This window comes from Pieris rapae, chromosome 6 (assembly GCF_905147795.1).
Source record: "Pieris rapae chromosome 6, ilPieRapa1.1, whole genome shotgun sequence".
NCBI lineage: Eukaryota > Metazoa > Arthropoda > Insecta > Lepidoptera > Pieridae > Pieris > Pieris rapae.
In genome coordinates, this window is record NC_059514.1 from 5,072,410 (window position 1) to 5,095,854 (window position 23,445).

General features: G+C 31.8%; 1 protein-coding gene across 1 annotated transcript in view; it reads right to left on the reverse strand.

The window, feature by feature from the left end:
* LOC110992460 (neuronal PAS domain-containing protein 4B) overlaps positions 1-23,445 on the reverse strand; it is a 93,193-nt gene that overhangs the window by 6,230 nt on the left and 63,518 nt on the right. Inside the window, exons 7-9 of the mRNA XM_022258289.2 lie at positions 18,091-18,275; positions 10,412-10,518; positions 3,225-3,378 (exon numbers count right to left, since the gene is read on the reverse strand). Of these exons, the coding sequence (XP_022113981.2) occupies positions 3,225-3,378; positions 10,412-10,518; positions 18,091-18,275 (446 nt within the window). The remainder of the gene's footprint in view (positions 1-3,224; positions 3,379-10,411; positions 10,519-18,090; positions 18,276-23,445) is intronic.

Consider the following 23,445-nt stretch of genomic DNA (forward strand, 5'->3'; position numbering starts at 1 on the left):
CCAACCATATTTTATAGCAAGAAAACACGTGAAAACCAGCTAATTCTGTTAAATTACACGCTTCATATCTCGTTTGAGGGAATTGAATCAAGTTTGTTTTATGCAGAAAATGATTACATTGTTTTATAAAGGGTTTAACAGGTTTTCATAATTATGAATTTTTATACGAGTAAATTCAATGTGGGATTATTTTAGAGTAGTCAAAATCGAAATAATTTTTACATATAGGTAGCACAATGTACACTTATGAACGTCAAAATAGGATAGTAAATGCTTCTAATTTTACATTTACTGCCAGTTTTCAAATATAAGTCAAAGTACTTCCTAGCATAAGTTTTTTTAAATCAGGAAGTAAACACACAAGCGGCTTATCTAATGTTAAGTGATCAGCCTCTAAGGTAAAATAATGTACCTAATATAATAAAATAAATATCTTCTATCACATATTGTAATATACATATTTTTCTCGAAACAATAAAGATGAATTCAAATGGATTGTATCATGCTTCACAACTTGCCTTATATCTTATTTATTCCCGAATGCTATTTGTCATGAAACTTGCGTCCGTAATAAATATCAATTAGGTAGAAACAACGCTGTTTCGGTAATGAGTAGTGAATTAGTATCGCCAAAGTTCACGCTATGTCACCGACAGCTATATAATTCAGTTATCTAGCTCATTATGCAGTGACTAAGAATCGAATTAGTCGCTTGTACTGAGCCTCTGAGATTGTAAATCTAAATTAATATCAGCCGAGGTGACAGCTCGCTTGACCCAAACAATCAGCAGGCTAGATATCGAGTTTGGTGCGAGTTATAAGACATAATAGTTAAATCGCTTTGCATAAAGCATTTTTGCTAAATGATTTTCGATTTTGGTTGCAGGAGTCACGGTATTTTTTATATAGACGTGAGCAGTGGTGGCTTAGTGTCTTCATTGTGCGACTCTCATTCCTAAGGTCGGTTCGATGCCCGGCTGTGCACTAATTGAATTTCTTTGTATTTGCGCATTTCTTTCGCTAGAGAGGGGAAGGAACACCTCGTGAGGAACCGGCTTTTTTGGCCCTAAAAAGTCGACAGCTTGCGGCAGGCACAGAAGGTTTCTCCCCTACTTGCCTTTTAGATTAACAAGTGATCATGAAATAGAAATCTAAGGCCTTTTTTTATTCCTTTAGAAAGACGTGAATTTATTGAATAAGAAAATATCACAAATTAAATTGTGTGTATTCAATATTTAATTTAAATGTCATGTTATAATGTTTATATTTACAAAATGTAACCTGTTTATCTGAACTGGTTTTTGGACAAATAGAGATCAATTCGAATGTAACTTCTAATAACTTACACCGCTCGGTGTGTTTGGTATTCCAAGCTCTACATTGTCCCCCGAATTGCATCATTTGTCACATGTCTGAGACTTTCTCACTTAACACTGGTATTCTTATTAGGCACGTGTATGTTAATGTAACAGATTCCTTCTTAATAGCAAATATTAAGAAAATTCTTTGTTATGTTTGTTGATAAAGCAGTTCAGATTTAAGTTCCTTATATGGCAGGTAAACGAGCTTACGGAACAGCCACAAAGACTATGCCGTAGTCTTTGGTCACTCTTGTTAGTGGGTGCGATGCCGGCCTTTAAACGGGGAGATGCCCATTTTTTAAGTTTGGAGGCTATTTATCCCAGGAAAGGCCTCTCCTGGAAATCACAGTAGTACACAGAAAGCTAGTTCGCCTAGGGAAAATATCAACATAATGCCTATGCAACGAAGTGAATCGAATCATCGATCAGTCACTTTGTGAACGGCTTCATCTCTCTGCGACTTCTACCGCACATACGATAAAGAAATTTCACACGTATTGAGGGTCCATGGGCATATCACTTAGCATGAGATGACGCTCCTGTACGTTTGCCCAATTTTCTTTTTTGTCTATAGGTCTATAAAAATAAGATGCTGACTGTATAAAACTTTCTAATTTCTGACATGCTGACTGTATAAATCTAAACGTTGAAACCTGGAATGTCAATTAAATGGTCTACCCAATAGAAATGTTAATACATAATTATTACCATTATTAATGTAAGGGGAATTTTAAACACAAAATCTTTATTATACTAAATCCGTAGAAAAAACTACTGCCGTAATCATATTTAAGAGAGTAACATCATATTAAATAAATCAAAATTTACAAGAAATAAGGATGCTACAACTTAATACATTTTTGAATTGAAACTTGTATAAAAGAGGATTGCAAATTGTCATCATGTCTGCCGCCTACATCATGTCCGTAAGATTTATGCGTCCAGAGGAAGCAGTCGCAAATTGGCGGGAAACGAGAAATATACGCTCCTCAATATTCCATTAAGTTTTGCATAGTTAGCAACTTGTTTACTGTTTACATACAATTAGAGTGAATAGATTTTGTAATAATTTATGATTGCATAATTAAAATAGCACTGGCTATTCATGATATTTGGGATTAATGACACGTAAGGTAAATAGAACATTTTATTACGCTTGTCATCATGTTGCTTGTCACATGAGAAGTGTAATTAAGTAAATAAATAAATAATTATAGTAAATAACATTGGTTATCATACAAATAGAGTAAGTTCATGCAAAGTTTTTCGTTAAGTTGTCATTTATTTTCATTGTAAAAAATATGTTATGTTTTACAGTTGGCACGTAATGAATAGATAAAAATTAGCACTTTAAACTTTTTAGATCTGGGCCTCCGATTTCTGTATCTATCATGATCTGTTAATTTAATAGGCAAGTAGGTGATAATCCCCCTGTGCCTTATACACGCCATCGACTTTTTGGGTCTAAAGTAAGCCAGCATCTTCACAATGTTAAGATGCTGGCTTGCTACAGCATTGCTAAAGCATTCGAATTGTTACATGCGCACACAAAAAGAAAGTCGCAGAGGCGGGGTTCGAACCTACGACCTTAGGGATGACAGTCGCAAGCTGAAGCACCTAGACCAACACTACTCACAAAATATTTATTTATAATAACATAATTCAAAAAGTAGAAGCTTAAAAGGAAAGATACTTTATCGAAATAAAGCATTTAATATCAGCCTCTTTCTTTTATTTTCTGAACAGTAAGCATGGTCACGTGTTTATTACGTGTCATTTATTGAACTTTAATACATCATTTCATATTAGCCACTATTGCAGCCTTTTTTAAGACAGTGTGAATAATTGATATCGTTTTCTTACCTTAACACTTGATTCGTGCACACAATGACTGGCCGTTGAGAATTCTCCAAATTATCTTTGAGCTGCAGCACAGCATGGACCCAGAGGAACTGACCACACCTCCGCTGCAGCCGGAGCAAGGCTATGCATGATCTTTCTTGCTCTGATTGTGTTACTAAAAAAATATATTAGGTTAGTATAAAAAACAAAGTTTTCAAAGTTCCAAAATTAAATGAAACATCACATGTTCATACACTATGGGTCTGTTTCACAATGTCCGGATGAGTTCAAAATAAGCTATTTATTACTTATTGGTAGGATAAACAGGAATTTTGCGTTTCACGACTGTCAGATAGCGCTATTCGTCATGAAACACGAAGTATCTTATTCGGAACTTTTATCTTTCGAATAATTTATGTGTTGCATAGCTATTTGGCGCTTTATCCATACATTGTGAAACAGGCCCTAAAGATTGGTAGATGTACACAAGTTTGCGATATATGTATGTGTAACTAGCACGGTAACCTTTTCAATCTCTTCATTCTTGATTAATTTTCATATTTGATATTCAAGATTTTTATTGTTATGCATGTTTTGCTAGGTTTCTGGTAATATAGGAAAGTAAATTCTGTTAGACTAATAAATATAAAAATAATAACATTATTTATTACGACTCATACAACTATAAATGATACTAGTATCACTCATATCTTTGTCTTGACGAAGGTTAAACAGAAAAAAATTACTTGTCACTATAAGCCTGAGATTACTCATATTAGATTCAGTGTGAATTGTTATAATTGAATGACTCTAATATACGAGTTAGTAAAGCGATTATTAATGCTTATACTTCTGCCCATAAAGGGAGCTTAGAAGATACTATTTAGTTTAAGTAAAATAGACTATACATTCATGGCACTAAAATTAAAATTTGTTTGAACAAAATCGCATATTTCGACTCTGATGTTGTGATAGTAATTTACATAGTCCAAAAATGGACCGTTCATTGACGCACAGCCAAATATGGCAGATCAGGTGTCTCGTCAAAAATTCTTGACGATCATATGTTGATAAGGCTTATTTGTTATTGACACTTCATTAACATGTATTATAAATTATAGTTGTGTGAACTCTTATACAACTGTTCAAAGTTTAGTTAGAACAAAGTCCGTCAAAATATAAATATTGGAACTCATTTATATTTTGACTGACTTAAAAACAAATTATGACTAATTTGTACCATATATAGAAGCAAGTGTACTAGTAACAGAGGTATAAGATATGCCTTCACTAGATAAGTTTTGTGATATGAATGTATGTAACACACACGGTTACAAATAATTAGCATTAAAATATTAGTAAATATTGCCAAGTGCAGGCAATATCTAGATAAGTTAAATCTTTTGATACGATAACCATTAAGAAAGTTGTAAAGCTTAGATCTCTTGCTAAAAATTAATTTGGTTTCAGATGCGAAAGTTTTCGCCACACATCACTACATATTACATGCATCCGTGTAGTAACAGTGACGCGTTTAATTCTAATTCACACAGAATATTCAAAGCAAGCTGTAATTAAATCCAATAGTGGATTAGTATTAAAATATGAAAATTGTATTACATGATTGTACTATAAATCACGTTACTTGGAGACTGAATGAAATATTGCACTTATCCTTACCTTAACGGGATACATTAATTGAATGATATATTTTCTTTATAACTTACTTAGCTCAAATAATTAATTTGATATAATTAATAATATATAATATAATCAAATGTTGTTTTTTAATAAAAAACCTAAACAATACAATCAAATATCCAGTATTTACAATTTTTTTAACCTACATAGTAATAATAATAATAATTAAAAAATAGTTTTTCATATTATTTTTATACAATTGATTTATTAAAATGTAAATCACTGAAGTTAATATTTATATAATAGTTTGTGTGTTATACTAAAATGAAGTGAACTCATCCCCGATAGTATCATTTAACTCGAATTGAAGTTAAATAAGAATATTTTCTATTCATTAGGCTAACAACCAATGACTAAATCGGACCCAACACACATTGTCCTCATCGTCATATCATCAAATTTCAAAACAATAGTAAAGTAAGAAAAACCTACCATCTAATTGTAAACCTAAACTATTCTCGAATGCACTTGAAGACGCAAATTTAAGCAAAATCTTTGTGTTTGTTACAAACACACGGACATGTAAAGATGTTTATGAATTGTTGCAGACTACTTGGTTACCGAAAACCATTGCTAAGTTTCTGAAGAACATTGTTAAAGTACTATCGTAATCCTTAACAAATTTGCAGACAGGAGTATAATAAATTATCAATACAAATATATTTACAACAAATTAGTATCGTTTTCAAATGTACGAGATTGTCGCGAGAGACTTGCCTGCTATAAATATGGATTTGCCTGAGGTCACAATTAAATATGCGTTCTATTTGCTTTACAGGACATCCGTGTGGGCTTGGGACCTTCGCTCTATTCGTATTTTATTTATGTTCTGGTGCGACACTGACCTGCGAACTTCCGTATACATACAATATTGCGTAAGTTGGTGGGTACTGTTTCTTATGCAAAATAGTTTGCGAGACCTGTTTCTCAGGAGTATTAGCCTAGAAATTTCCAGAGTTTTTCAAACTTTGAAAAAAAGGTTGAGTAATACGAAATTTGTCACGAAGAGTTTATATCAAGTATATGATATAAATAATATTATACGTGTTTAATTAGGAGCGATATTAATTATATTATAGGTACCAAGCATACTTATCAGATACGTACGTTATATATAATATATATTTTACTGTATTTATTCAAAACTAATAACTTAATACATAATAAAATAACTAACTAAATTAAAAAATATTATTAAAAGGAGTCCCTTTAGGCAAGGTTCCGAAGATACTAGCAGCGTTCCCCCTTTGAATAGCTAGACTAATTCTTTGTGCGAGGTAGCTGCCAGCTCTTCGTTCTCCTGTGATGTTCGACTAACCTTTTTGATAATTCCCTAAAAAGCCTTATCGCGCTAGGACACCGACACCCGTCATTATATACTTTATCAAACTTTACAACGTTAAATAAAGTTAGATCCTATTTCTAGAATTTAAAAAAATCAGTTTCAGATGAATTTGGACAAAAATTCATCAAAGTAATCTATACCAAACATCTAACCTCGTGTACACACATTTTTTGTTAGTAGCTACTTTATCGTAAGTATAATATCATTATATTTACAAATATTAATATTTCCATTGTCATATCATCTCCGTATTATTTAATAGCATAAAATCCTTTATGCAAATGTCTTATGGAATAAATTGATAATCAAGAAATACGTTAAATTATATTATCGACCTGCAATACTTAGTAAATGGAGTACGACATTTATTTAAGAATGCGATAAATCACTAATAGGCGTTGATTTAATTAAGATCGATTTATATTAACCGTAAATATAGTTTTTCTTATGTTTATAAAGGCTCACAACAATCTATGCAACTATATTTTAGTCAGTGAAATTATAATGACATTTTTGTTAATAACAACTTGGATTTTTTATAATTTTAAGGTAATTCCAATTCATACACTGTAGATAGCGTCGATTATAATTACAACCATATAATATCATATCTACTATGAAGTTATTTAAATTATATACATATTTTGAGGTAAATACATGCGGTTCAGTGCTCTCTCTTCTTTATCTTTTCAGCACAGATCATATACAATTTGAGAGAAAGAATCGAAATAGTACTTTAGCTAAAAGAGTGCAATTAGACTTATGATTAGGGGGCGTGGCTACGCATGTAATTAAAAAAAGTGTAATCGAGTTTCTTTTTAAGTTTGGGTAACAACTAAAATCCTCGTAACAACTAAACTGTTAAAAATATAAACCAAAGATAATTTTAGGTTTGTTTCGTAAAATAGGGTAACTTAACGCAGGCCTTAAGGATTATTAGATTATAGAGATTCAAATCAGCAAAGTTTTCATAGACTTCATTCAACGTCATATAATACCATACGACATTGTATTAAAACGATGCCTGAGCTGCGTAGGAGTTGGTAATAGTAATAAGGGCCCAGATAGTTATTTGTGCAATCTTCAATGTTGGTTTTAGATTGTTTGACGAGCTAAAATTGCGGTTAGATAGCAAAATAGCATTTATATAGCAAAATAGCATTTATATTTTGCAAGTTATGTATGACCTGCTTTTGTTTAACTTTTTTTTATAGAACTGGGGGCAAACGGGCAGGAGGCTCATCAGATTAGAATCATATTATTCTGTCTAATTTGTTTTTTTAATGAATATAGAAAAACATATCATCTATTTATGTTATTTATTTATTTATTCATTTGTGTGTAAATGAATTATATATATAATTATATTCGTTGCAAAGAAACACAAATAACACAATACATAAAAATTACAAGGGATGCAACGGGCGGCCTTATCGCTAACAAACGATATCTTCCGGGCAACCCTAGTAAGAAAAGAAAACAATAAATAAAAATCAAATATAAAAATTTTACTTTATGATACGTTCGTTACGTTATGTGTCTATACATAAATTAAATAAAATTTTGAATATGAAAGTGTGTTTGTTTGGTATATTTATTTTAAGCGAAAAAGGATTTTGTTCGAGAGAGAAGGTTATTACTGTAATCGAATGTTTCGTTTAAATTTTAAGTGGAACTTATCTCATTTTAAGTGTATTGTAGTAAGTACTATTAGATGTAAGATTTGTGATATTGAAAATATTTTCTAACAAAGAAACAAAGAATTGCAAATTACCACTCTGTAGACATTAAAAGTTTGGTTATATCTGTTACGTGCGCACTTGTTCTTTGGCAACGATTTAATCGCTCACGTAGAGACGAGCGTGCACGCGAACTCACGCGCATTCGTCAAGTGCACTTTCTCTAGAACGTGAGGCAAAACGATAGATTAGCGTTGTTGACACATATTATTATAATCTATTGATGTTACGTGGGACAATGTCAGCTTTTAGAAAAAGACAATACTCAATACAACATCATTCACAAACACAAAACAAACCTTACATCTTATTTACTATGCATGTGTGATTGAGACTTAAGCATGTATTAGTATACTAGCTTTGAAATAATAGTGAGAATGTAAGAAAGAAGAAATAGACGTAGTCCTATGCCGTACCCACATTTCTAAAACAATAAAATTTATCTTTTTATAATATTGTTATAGAAATGACAAGTAATATTTGTTAAACGAAAAAAAGCAATTAACATAATTCCTGCTGTTTAATTGGTGATTAAAAATCAAAATAAGTATGAATTTTTAAATCTCAGATCAAATAAGCAAGTCAAAAAATTGTTTTGCAAAACTCTGATTACGACACAATATTTCAAGGAAAGTGTTCATTAATCATTGAGGTATTCTAATTGCCAGTTATGTAGGCCACAAACAAACAATTAATCACTGACTATTAGTTAAATGCTAAACATCAAACGGGAATCTAAGAGCCTTCAGATTGACATAATGTGATCGGCTTAAGTTGATATTTAAGGATAAGTATACTAGCCTTAATAAATCCTAGATTTTCTAGCTTTGTTTCATAAAGTACTGATTTTACGTCATATTTGATCTTTGAATGCCCTATTTATAACTCAAGTAATCGGGGCCTCAGCAAATATAGTATTACTTTTTTGAAAACCAAATATGGTCCTTTATACAGTTTTCCACTTCCACACATTACACAAAACCTCTTTTCATACTAAAAATATTTATTTTTACATTACATATAATAATTTGTATAATCTCGTGGATGATTTTACAATATAAAAACTGTTTGGGTTGGATTCATTTGTCTCCCTTGATAGTATAAAATACAAAACAAAACTAGTTTTATATTACCAAAATAATTATCTACCCAAATATAAAGTTTGAACAAAATTACGTCAAAGCATCATCACAACACGACTACCACCAACTAACACTGAAACTCTAAGTTAATGTAATAATTTCCTGCTATCTAATTCAGCTCTCGCTTGGCCTTTAAATAAAATATAATTGGATGGTTGAAAATATTGTAACAAATTGGTTTAATAGCTTCGTTTTGTTCCGATGAAACTGATAAGTGAACGGACTGTAACATTTGCAGTATTGTTTAAAGGGTAATAAAATAACGTGGGAATTTACTGTAATTATATTGATATGCCTGAAATTTGCCTTGTTCAGATTCGGATGAGTCTTATATTACAAAGCCGTACCAAGTATTTAATATTAAAATTGAGAACAGCTTTTTAGGTAAGCCCAATGTGGCTATACTTAGCTCGAAGTAGGATCTCCTCATGGTGGTTAACCCGTTTCTGAGGAATCGGAGTAAGTCGATTTCTCGGTTTTGAATATCGCCCTGATTTCTAAGCCTCATATATTGCAGGATCAAGTTCTTATTGTTTTTGTTTAAAATAATGCTATTATTATAATTGTGTAAAAACTAACTTTCAGCACTCAAAACACTAACGTACGAACGTAACCCGTACGTACGTTAAGTAGAATGTGATACATAGGGCTGTCAACAATTGTTCTGTATATAACATACTAGCGACCTGCCCCGGCTTCGCACGGGTGCAATGCTGATACTAAATACACTACAGAAAATCTGTGAACGTTGTATATAAAAATGTGGGTTATCCATAAGAGATAGACCTTCATGGACTTTTCTGTAGGCCTTTTCAATGTGTACAATACTTAGTACATTATTTTGATAAAACTCGTAGGGTTTAGCCTGCGTTTGCAATGTAAGCGGAAAAAATGTAATTATTTACGACATCACATTAGAAACCTCAAAAATAACAGTACTTCTCCACTATTTAATGGATGTTATTATACATATAAACCTTCCTCTTGAATCACTCCATCTATTATAAAAATCCGAACCAAAATCCGTTGCGTAGTTTCAAAGATTTAAGCATACAAAGGGACAGAGAAAGCGACTTTGTTTTATAATATGTAGTGATAATTAATAATTTCATACTCATAAGACAACTATGAGCATACGTGGCTTAAGATAAGGCAAAAATACGAACTTTAGCTACTTTTTTAAAGTCTTTTAAACGCAATGTGCGTACTTTTGATTGTGGAAGTGAGTGTATAATTAATATAATATTTAAATAAAGTCAAGTAATTATATATATAACTTACTTAGTCTATGCTTTGTCTGAGCCTCCTTACAGCAATCAGGATGTAAAAGGTGGTACCAACTAACTCCATGCAGGGCGCTGCGGTCCCATCCCAGGTGCCATTCACTACTGGACAAACAACACAGGAGAATTTATTAACCTATAAACTAGTATTTTTTCATCCAAAACCTTAATCAACTCCACAATTTTACAACGAAAAATTCAGTTTTAACCAAGCATATAGTATTAATTCAGGTCTTACCCAAAATATATTAAGACCGGCGCGACTAATGTTAATAAAAATTCTGTGACCAATTTCAAATTACTTTAGATTGGGTAACGCATGGCGTAAATTTGGCTAAGATCTTACATGACATGAATGAGAAAAGATTATCATATTTTACATAATCATTTAAAATATACGAACTTAACCACAATGATTGTAATACTAATTAAAGAATGAATGCAAAAAATATGAATGAATAGAAAAATTATATCGATTACAAAAGTCGGAACTAGTTTGGCCAACTGACAAGGCCCGTGTGATTGATTGATTCTTTGACCCAAAACGAATGTTTGTTTTGTCGTGTCAAGTACACTTTAATTATATTTATCGTATTTATTATTAAAATTCGATTATAATGGTTTAGAATCGTTAACGCGTTATGATATTATTTCATTTAGTCTATTTGGTTAAACATTTTTGTATTTTAGTTAAATTCTATATAAAATTATGCTACCACGTGATTGTCATGATGTGTTCGGTTCAAAAGAGTAGTGGAACCAAAAAATAAGCAATAGAATGTTTAATAAATTTGATGATGGTCCTAAATTTGGAATAAATACGTCTACGCCTGTTCTCTCTATTCTCATATTCTATCTCTCTCGCATATATATATTATATTCATGTTCTGGTGTCTGTCACTGCATCGGCATAGTTAAATTTGAGGTATGGAAATTTTACAAAATGGCCACTTTCAAAAAGTCCTAGGAGGATTTTTTACAGTACAAACATGTCAACTTTATTACCAAAATATCATGATCAAAATATTATGAGTCACTCTTTCGTTCAAGCACTGATTTTACAAAACTTCTCTAATACATGAGTACGCACTTATAGCCTTACGACTTTAAATAAATAATAATAATTTTGTTGGCAGGACTTGACATTCAGATTGTTGTACTGCTGTTTTCTGTATAATTACCTCGAGAGGCATTGTCGAAAGACAAATAAATCTTACAATATGTCGCATCCGTGACCTCAATGCAACGAATCCTCGAATGCAAATGTAAATATCGAAACAAAACACTACAATCAAATAGCAAATGATTAATTGTTATAAATGCAATGCCACTTTTACTAAAGCGCGGCGCGAAAATAAAATTCACGAAACTTTCTGTTACCGACTGATTTGTTGAATCGTTTCAATTCATATGTCCTTTCACATGATAATCGAAATGTTTAATATTCTTTTGTTTTTATAGAACAGGGAGTAAACGGGCAGGAGGCTCACCTGATGTTAAGTGATATATTCGAAGTCTTAACTTTAAATAACTGATTAAATAATACATAGGTATATCAATTAATATTACGATTAATTAGTTTTCGAAATCAATTTATACCTATTCATGTAAGAATATAGATTTTTTGTTTTGTTTTGATGCGTCCTAACCCTTAACCCTGGTGAAAATACATTTTTTGCCTGAAATATTTGTTTTTGCCACGATTGGAACTAGGTTCATTTCTGTAGGCACTGTATGACACGAAGTTTCAAAATTTTCAACTATACACAAATATAACGTTAGTATACCTAGTACAAATAAAGTCAGGAGCTAATAAGCGATAAAATAACAATTTAATAAATTTATTTGTATATTTTCAATATTATTTGCTTAAACTTTAAAGGTGGTAAAGATAACATTCTGATTTATTGTTGTAGTAGTCAAAGGTTCACTAATTTTAATTTATTATGCTATAGGAGATAAGATGTATTATTTTCATTATATTATTTTTCCAATAAACGCAGTTTATAATGAAATGTATTTTATTTTAATAGGACCACTTTTCTACTGAACACGAGCTACGCTGTATGCTGTATGTAAAGCCTCCAAAGTGATTCGTAATAAAATAACTGACCAAGAAATAAATTAAAAGTAAAGCTCATATAATGCTCTTTTTTTATATTTCTTTATATTCAAGTGACAGTGACTGACATTTAAAGTTTCCAATGACGAAGAACGTTAGGTAGAAATTGTGATTTATTGACCGGTTTACCAGATCTTAAAACGTCTAGATACCAGCTGTAATCGCTAGATCAAAACACAAATTTAAATTGTAAATTTAGCAATCGCTTCATCAATTATTTGGATAGATTTATACCCGATTCCTCTCTACTTGGCAATATACAGCTCATTTCGTATTCAACATTTGAATTAGCCATGCAATTTATAAGGGCGCGCGATAACATCCATGATGAACGGTTGTATAATTTGTTCCTTATTAATTATAGTAGGTCAAATTTGCACTAATGAGCTAACGAAATCGTGGCCTAATTTTTCGTACGAGTTCCCTTTCAAATAAATTATAGCCTAGGAGAGTATTTCTTGACTTCTCTTGATTACATATAAAGAGTGTTTCGTACATTTTTTGTTTGTACTATATCGTAAACATATACAGCGTAAACTTGCATTTGTATGAAGTTGTTACTGTACTTTAAAAGAGTATAATAAAACTTTACAAATGTTATTTAGTCAAACTCGTAGTCGGAGAAGTGACAGTGAAATAAATGCGAATGGTTAATTCTTATATTTTAATAATTGTCGTTAAGAGGAGGACTTGTAGATGAAATATGGACATGACCGCTATGACGTATGCGCTGAATATACTTCAACAGTATTGCGAATATTATAAGGACTTCGCCATAATGAAGCACACTCAACCATATTAAAATGTTTTAATTTAAAGCTTTTACTAAACGGAAATACAATTTAATTTATAATGTATCACACACAGGCAGTACGAACAACATCGTATTTGGGGAATTAATAAAAAAAAATTTAAAATATTAAAGAATTATGTTACTACATCTATCTTTAATATTATATATATACCTACCTAATATATTAACACTAATTTATATGTTTTGAGGATATGAATAATGTATTATGATATTAATCAAGAAAATGATTCGAAATTTCATAAAATTTTGTTAGAAATAATTGAAAACAAAATAACTTTCTTTCACTAATAAAAGACTTTAAAAAGGGAGTGATTTCCATAAAAAAATCTAATTTAATTAATTAAAAATTAAATGGAAAAATACCTTTAGAAAGTTACTTAAAAAGTATGAATTGTATTATCAAAGACGGTCGCAATAAATATAGAAGGTATTACTAATGCTATTTTGCCCGTTCTTCTTAGTAAACAATAAATCAACATAAACACTGATATCTAAGCCTAAAATGCTAATGCACACGGGTGTGCGCACGGCCTATATTTCTAAAGACACTCGATAGCTTGTATGCCTGTCATTGTATGCAAAGTTTGCTCGCTTCTGAGCAGGTGACGAGTGCGTCTTTCAAAACAAACATAAGAACTTATTATTAAATACAATATCTTATCTAAATAATGATTTTGAATGCTGTATTATTTAAAATTGTTTGTTAGAATGTTACTTTGTTACTGCAGTTAAAATATTTACTGCAATCATTTGATGCGATGGTAAAAATCGAATTAACATATATAGTACTAGCGGATCCGACAGACGTTGTCCTGTCTACACGTCTTTAATTTCAAAATTTCAATTTTTAATAAGCCATTTTGATGAAAATTATTATTCAAATGTTATGACAATATCTAACGATCCAGCACATGGTCACACACGATATAACACAAGAATAACAAAACTTTTTTTAAATTTCTCGACAGACTAAAATTAAAATTCGAATATTATTTAAAATTTGACACTGCGATGGTAGCGCCGTCTATCGGATCCAATGTAAAACATTCCAAAATCAACAACAACTAATAAATTGAAAATTAATTAAATCTATCAAGCTCACAATATGGATTCAGGCAAGGAAAATCCACGGAAGATGCCATATCTCAATTTACGTCTCTGATAGTGACAAACCTAGATAAGGGAAAGAAATGCCTTGGTGCATTTCTAGATTTACGAAAGGCCTTCGATACTGTCTGTATCTCTTCACTTTTACATAATATGGAGCAAATAGGAATAAGAGATATACCCCTAAATCTATTTTGTGACTACCTCTCAAGGCGAACACAGAGAGTGAAAATAGGCGACTACATAAGTGATGAAATGGAAATAACCTATGGGGTTCTGCAAGGAAGCATATTAGGCCCAACGTTATTTCTAATATATATTAATGCGTTAAGTAATCTAAAACTTGATAACGGGCAAATATTTTCCTATGCAGATGACACAGCTGTACTTTTCACAGGAATTAACTGGGCAGAAGTGAAAAAATCTACGGAAATTGGACTGACAACTATTGCTAATTGGCTTGATTTCCACCTTTTGTCTCTCAATAAAGAGAAAACTAACTATATATGTTTCAGAATTTCTAATCGAACGCAACCACCTAAAGATTTTAAAATTAAATTACATAACTGCGATATGCAAAGTGTCGGTAACTGCCCCTGTCCTCCAATTACAAAAGTTAGCTCTACCAAATACTTAGGCATTCACATAGACGAACGGCTATCATGGTATCTTCATATAGAGTCCATGACTGGTAGATTACGGAAATTTACATACATCTTTAAAATTTTGCGATACATCACATCGTATGTAATACTTGAAAGAATTTACACAGCACTCGTTCAGACCGTATTAACATATTGCATAAACATATGGGGTGCGGCCAATAAAACAAAATTTTTGGAATTGGAACGGGGACATAGGGCTCTTTTAAAAGTGATGCTGTTCCGGCCATACAGATTCCCATCGGAAGAGCTCTATCATCTTAGCAAATTACTTTCCGTTAGGAAGCTGTTTGTCCTGAATCTAATTTTAAAAACCCACAGAGCGCTCCCGTTTGAGAATAGGCTGGTCTTAAAAAGAAATAGGGATGTTGTAGTCGGTCAGACCGTAAGGACCGACTTCGCTAGACGCAATATGCAAGCAGCCTATTTATATAATAAATTAAATAGGCTGCTTAACATCTACCCTCTCACCGCCTACAACCTAAAAACCCGAATAAAAGACTGGCTTATTATCACGCCTTGTGCAGTATTAGAACTGCTTTTGAGACCCATGATTTAAATAGCTACACGTTACTCATTCACTCACCTACCCACTCACTCATTGACTCACCTACTCACTCACTCATTCACTCTCTCACACACTTACTCATGCACACAATCAGGTGTGATGATAACGGTTTAACAAGTAAAAAATAAAAAGGAAATGAACTGGTTAAATTATTTTATGTAATTAACTTTGTTATGGAAGAGCTGGGAACCCTAACACAGGTATATTTACTTAAAAGGGTTCCCAAATCTTACACTATGAAAAGAAAAATGTACCAACTTAAATGAATAAAGACTTATTATTATTATTATAATTAAAAAAACATTGTCCAGCGGACAAAATTGTGAATCTAAACCATTCCCAGATCCCCTTGAACACACACAAAAAATTTCGTCTAAATCGGTCCACTCGTTTAAGAGGAGTTCAGTCACATACACACGCACACAAGAAATATATATATTAAGATATAATAATAAGACAACTTAACAACCCTATAGGTCTTGGCCTCAGATTGTATCCGTTTCTTTGATGACTTCTATAGAAAAGTCAGTGATTTATGTCTGAGACACGTAAATTTCTGGATTTGAGATGCCAGCTTCTATAATAAAAACAAACGCAAACAGACAGAAAGTTCATTAGTACAAATCCGGGCGTCGAATAATGAAAACAATATACAAAAGGAAGAGAATTATGCCAATATTTTGTACATAAAATATTCCATCGAACTTGTAGACCTTTAAAGCGTATTTAAATACATCTCCTTACAATGATTCAACATGACATATGCGATCTCCGAGTGAGTAGTGACGAAGTCATCGGACCACTGTATTACCATTGCATTATCACAACTCCTCTTATTATTTCGTGCCATTGAGAACAGAACATGAATATGAAACACCTCAATAGAGACGTCATACATCTGCAATGATGGACAGTAGTCGATATGCATCTAGTAACCCGGATAATACAAGATACAAGTCTAGTTTAGTTTTTAGATAGTTTTTTATTTATATAGAGATATAGTATAGTTCTTTAATATATATATATCAAGATATAGTATAGTTTTTTATTTATTTATTAACACTTTGTTGCATTACATAAAAGGAAAAAAATTAAACATAATTTAATGAAAAGCAACTGGCGGCCTTTCGAGCGATTTCTTCAGACAACCACTGTGAGTAAAGGAAAAAAATGGATTAAATTACATAAGGTAGGCAAAAAGTACAAAAATACATATTACAAATACAAGAAGAAGGAAAAACATACTTAAAAAAAAACTAAACTGATATAATATACATAAAAAAAACAAAAAGTAAAAAGTGCACAATTTAGTCTACTTTGCAACTAATGCTTTTTTGTGGGTTACATACGGTTAGGGAGTGTTCAAGTATTACGTCACGCAATTTTTGGAGATTCTTGACCCCCCCCCATGTAACGCGACGTAACGTTCTTCTGTACCCAATAGTAAAATGTTTCGTTACCCAGTGACTTATTACACCTTAAACTTACCAAATTATGTGGTGTAAAGTATCAAAAAGTGGAAAATAATATTAACGCATAATTCAATCCCTGCCTCGCATCGTAACGTTTTATCCCAAACCCCCCCTCCCAAAATTCGTTAGGTAATACATGAACGCTCCCTAATAAGTATAACATCACATACATACAGGTCTGGTCGTGTCCACATGTTTTGGGGACGATACCGCTTTTTATATTTTCGTATGTAAGTTAATGTTGACATGTGTTTGTCCTAATTTTGTGGTCCAAAATAAAAAATAAAATAAAAAAAATACAGTTCATTATTATATTCTTCTTCTTGCGGAAACTTAAAATACTAAAATTGTGTATTTCGTTTCTAAATCTAATTTTTTTTTAAATGTTTGCAAATAAACATCATGTTTTTCTTTGTATACTAGAGTATGTAACTAGGAAATATACGCTTCTCTTTTCCTGCTCCGCCCTTGGTCTTTTGTTATTCCACGGCCGTCTTTTCATATATGACCTTAATATCATTGCGATTAAACGATATCATCAAAAACAAGGTTATTAGGCTTTCAAGATGCTTATAACTCAAGATTAGCGTACACTACTTGAGTGGTTTGTAATTGTAAAAATATATTCAAGGTAATTGTTTAATAACGTATTGCAAGTACGTTGTTCCGATTTCTGAGTAATCTTTTTATAAATAAATTTAAAATAATGCATAAAGAGTACTGAGAGTGGTACTTTAAGTAGAAAAATGTAGCACATATAATTAAGTGGTAAAAAATATTAAAATATGTTCACCATGGATACGACTGTGAATAAGACTAAGGAGAAAATTTATTCTATTTTAACGAGTATTGTCTTTTTTCGCATTAATTATCTTTGATTGATTTATTTTTGAAAACATCATTGTATCGCTTACTTTGGTATATGTACTTACTTGGTATCGATATGCAGTATCTTCATGTCCATGGCGTGTACAGTGGTGAAGACGTTGGTGGCGCCGTGGACTACGCACTCCCGCGTCTCCGGCATCGCCAGCGGCGTGCACGAAGCTAGGAACACGGGCTCGTTGCGACTGCATAGCGGTAGGTAAGATACGTAGTGGCCGCGAACTAGAACGACCTAAGAAACGAGATCTCATTTATGTGAAATGTCTTTGAAAATATTTAGCACTATCCTTTTAGATTTGTTATAAGTTCTGCATCTGTTTTATTGATAATATTCTGATGAATGTAATGTATTAGCTATACATTTTGCTGTTTTAATCAAGCTGTTTTCCTTCGCAGTACAACAAGCTAGTATTAATTTGAGCGCATAGAAAGAAAAATCGGGAACCGAACCGGCTGAAGAATTGCACGCTTTATGATTAGGCAAAATCACTGATCAAATAAATCATTCCAGTGCCTAGATAAGCCTTAACGATGGTCTTAGACAATTCTTAAAAAAACCAAATGCCTTCCTATTAAAAAGGTCAAAATTTTTGGAATTTCTCTATGTTTCATCCTTTTCTTAATTCCTATTTTTAGAGCTTCAGTAGCTAAAGATGTCCTATTACATTTATACAATATTATATAATATTGAACATACATACATACATATATTAAGATACAATTGAACCACGTAAAATTGCAGTATTTATAAGGATTATACTTAATAGTACGTCCGGATATATCAAAGCGAATTAAATAGAGTAACAGACACATTGCATAACTGCCGAAGGTCACCCGTGTCGAATGGTATTTCTATTAACCGGCGTTCAACTCTAACCTAAAATTGACATCAAAGGGCGTGGCGCTTTGACATTCTTCAAAGTTTTAACAACAATGGAGAGATAAGAGACAATAGTTCACAGATCAACCGCTCACTGAGGTAATCGTCTGCACATGGCCTTGGTATATATTTCACGATAAACAATTTTTATATTGATACAACTGTAGAGCTGCTGTTGTAGATATTGTTAATACTAGTACTAGTAGTACTTATAAATACAAATTATTAAATTAAATTATAATTTTATGTTCGTATTTACAAAAAGCAGTTTATAGTATTTTTTGTGGCAACACATACACCATAATTTTCTATCATCATTAACAAGTTATTTAACAATATTCACGCAACACAAAAAAGTAAAATTGCGGATACTATGAAGGTGCATTATAGGTATGCAATTGAGAACATAAATTGAGAAATGTGTCAATCCGTGGTTCGTTTTTAAGGTACGCGAAACGTTGAAAATATAAAAAACTATTTCATCAAAATTGACGAATCGTAACATATACATATTTGTCTATTACTTAGTAATATACGATTTTCCTCCTATTTATTATAACAACTTACACAAGAACAATAAATCATGATTAATCTTGGTAATAAATGGTGTTAAATTATATGTTAAGTGATTTTGATTTCAGAAATTTGATTTAGGACGTTTTGTGGCATAAATGTTATACAAATAGGATAAGTTTAGAATTGGATTTACATTACTTTATTTCACACATCAAAATCTATAAATTGTACCTAAGTGTTTAATCCTGCAGACTTGCGGGATGGTGCATCTCTATTATCTTTAAGTCTATAATCTATATTGTGGTTACATGTACTGTGTCACTCATCTTTGAGTTCGCAAATTCGAACCCGGCGCGCAACAATACATTTTATGTCCGTAGGGGTATTTAACACACAGTATAGTGCAGGAAAACATCGTGAGGAACCACCATAACATGGCCTTAAATTCCTTAGCGTGCGTCTGGCACAGAAGCCTGATCACACTTCTTTATTTGAAAAATCAAATGATTATGAAAGAGACACATAAATCTATAGACCTAAAATGCTAGATTTATTAATTCTTACTGTTTGGGTTTTTTATGCTGTTAGTAAATATATAAAGGCAATTTCGTTTAAAAATTAAAAGAAATATAAAAGTTTACATATCTCGACGCATCAATCTCGGGATGCCTCACGTTAATAGCATTCATAAGTTTTGCGTTACCGCAAACAAATATAAAACTTATAAAAAAGTAGTTTGGGAACAATAAAATACCTCTAAGTACACTTACATAATTTGAATAATACCAATCTACTATTCACCAAGTCGAATATGGTTTTTATTTAAACAAAAAGTAGTATAAAAACTGTACGAGTCATGTAATTACAATCATTAACACTCAATACAGATATTGTGTCTAGATTATCTTTACAAAGTTTGCGTCAACGCTGCCCGCCTACAACCGAAACCGGATACAAATCAAACGTCGACTAATAGTAATTATTAAGTACACATTAATTATAATTGTAACTGTTATTAATTGATACAAATAAAAACAATTGTACAACTATTTCTAAAATGTGGCGGCGGTTAAAGATTTGTTTTATATAATAAGTTGGTAGCAATACCTAAATCGAACTAAAGTATTGCTAACATTTTGATACGTTAAAATTACATATGTTTCACTTTATAAACGCTTCTGTAGGTGTGGTATATTAAAGTGAAGATCCATAAATCCTACTTATACAAAATCGCGACATACTTTCATGATTGCAAAATGTTTCCTACACTATCATTTTTCAGTGATTTATGACTATCCATCTATACACTTTGTACGTGGTTAAAGTTTAAGCCATGTTAATATATACCGCGTATGTGTCTCAGTAGATCACGCAAATAGCCGTCCTGATTTCAATTGCTTAAATAAAATTGTTTCGCAAAAATTTACTCGGAAAGTTGATAATTTGTCTTTTAATTATATGTTCATGTTCTTTAATGTAACAGTTGCAGTGCCATTTGTTTCTTTAGAGGTATATTAAACTCTAAAGATTGCATCAAGTTCTAGCCGTAGACAATATACAGCTTTCTACCAAATGTGTCGTGACCAGAATGACCTGCAACTGACCGATTGATACAGACATGTTATTTTAGTTTAAGGTACCCTGTGCATATTTTGTCTATGAGTTGGTATTTAAATTTGTCTATTGAAAACATGACATAAATGATGTATCCATTGAGCGCAAAGTTTATAACGATAATAGTCTATGGCTAATGTTATGGTGTTTTAGTACCAAAAAACGGCCAAAAAATTTGATCGACTAAATATGACAATCAGAGTATACAATGTACAATATGTGTACATCTCGACACATATATTGTATATTGTAAACTACTATAACAAAAATATGAATTATACATGCATTTGTAAATAGCGAAAGCAAAGTGATTTACGTATCAATGCTAAAACAATAAAATATAGCTTTGAATAATATAAAAGTGTGGTCAAAAGAGTCACGCCTGCAAGTCACGAGTTGTTACGTCAATTATTTTTAAAAGATCCTATATAACGGTAGATAGGTTTTAGAAATCTAAAGGGCAAGGTTAGTATTTAAAAAAATATATTGTTCGTTCAAAAACTTAATACTTACGTCGCATGTCGTTGATTTTTACTCGTAGATATTTAACAAATAACAATACATTTGTTAAATCTATTTTAGGTATATCGTGTTTTACAGAAGTAGAATTTTTAAATATGACATTAATAAGATGAAATGATTAGAAGGAGTACTGAAAAACGAATAGTGACATATAAGATAAATAATATTTAAAAAATTAAATATAACATTTGAACCTAATGTAATCCAAGGTTTTAGATTATAGGTTTTTTGTAGCTAGAAATTAGCAGGGCTTAAAATTCTTCACCGTAGTTCGTGTTGTCTGTGTGAATTCGGGCAAGCTGTGCACGCGTCGCACGCAGCTGAGTCATTGCTCGTCACGATGTTAATATACAGTGAACTGCCCACTGACTAAGGGTGAACGTCCGGTCTAGTTTGCAACACTTAAATTTTAAAGATTTATTCGTTATAAAATCATTCAATAATTTATTGAATCGCCAGTCCCAGCAAAACTTAACTCGGCCTGATTCCGTACAAACATTTATTACCCAACAATAATATCATATGAAGTATCCAAGAAAGTCTCGGTTATACAAACATATCGAAAAATAAACGCATTGCAACACATTCTCAATATGTTTAAATATGCAAATAATACATCTTAATATAGAGTACGGAGGCTCGCAGTTTTGTTATTACAAACAGTTAAATTTACATTTCATAAATAAATGCATCTCTTGCTTGCTAACGACGCAACTCTGTTTTTGCCTTAATTTAAATAGCCTGGCACGCTTCGATGTGTGAACTTGGCTTTTCAATATCGGATACCTCACTTCGAGGCATTCGGAACGAATTGTTACTTTACGGTTTTGAATAGAGATGTTTTGTTGTGGCGATGTTTGATATAAAACGCTATTTGACGCCAAGCTTGTATAGCTAAGATTTTGTTAAGTTAGTTATTTATTGTGTCGTAAAGTTTTTCTTTCTTATCTTTTGTACTGCCAGAGGACTTGGAAGTGGGTTGCTGACACTTTCAGAATTGCTATGATGATTTCTAGAAGAACCCTACGTGGATACAATTTGGAATAAAATTGATGATAGCTGGCTCCATATAGTGAAGGCTAGGGGAAAAAAAGGTGGATAACATTAAAAATACCTAGTCCTATAAACTGGGATGTTAATACAAATAATTTAGATATATATTGCGAAACACCCTTCTCCGTAATTACTCCGAGATCTATAAACGTTACTATTTAATTAATCTTATTAGCTTACCATTTAGTAATGAGTTTTAGATGTTTACGATGATCATACTGGCTTTAATAGTTATTACTAGTATTACAACTAGCTTACTCGACTGTAAGCTATCTAGCTAATCTAAATGTTGTAATTATGCCAGATTTCATAACGTACCAATTTCTCAATTAAAATAATTATAAGTTTATTGTAAACTCATAATTCGTGAATTAACACATACCATAATTCTTAAAACGCATATCAGACAACCCCTACCTAGATAAACTTAACCAACTGCATAATATTTTAAGAATTAATATATAGTTTATTTATCGGTAGGCCTTGGAATATATAAGTATAATGCGTGGATGCCATGGAGTTGATGACGTAAAAGTAACAGAAACTTCGGGTTGTTGTTAAGGGCCAGTTTTTTGATCCGTAGTTAACTCAACTATTGGTCAAATATCGTTACTAATAGTTAAAATTCAGCAAAATGCGTTTTTTGATCCGTGGTAAGAGTTACTAATGGTCAAATATCTAACCATTAGTCAAAAAAGTTAACTACTCAGTATAGCAGCGTTAAACAAGATGGCCGCTGGTTATTCATAAAGTAACAGCTGATTTTCACAGAAATCAAGCTATGATAAATACATTTATTATAAGAAAAAGCAAAAAA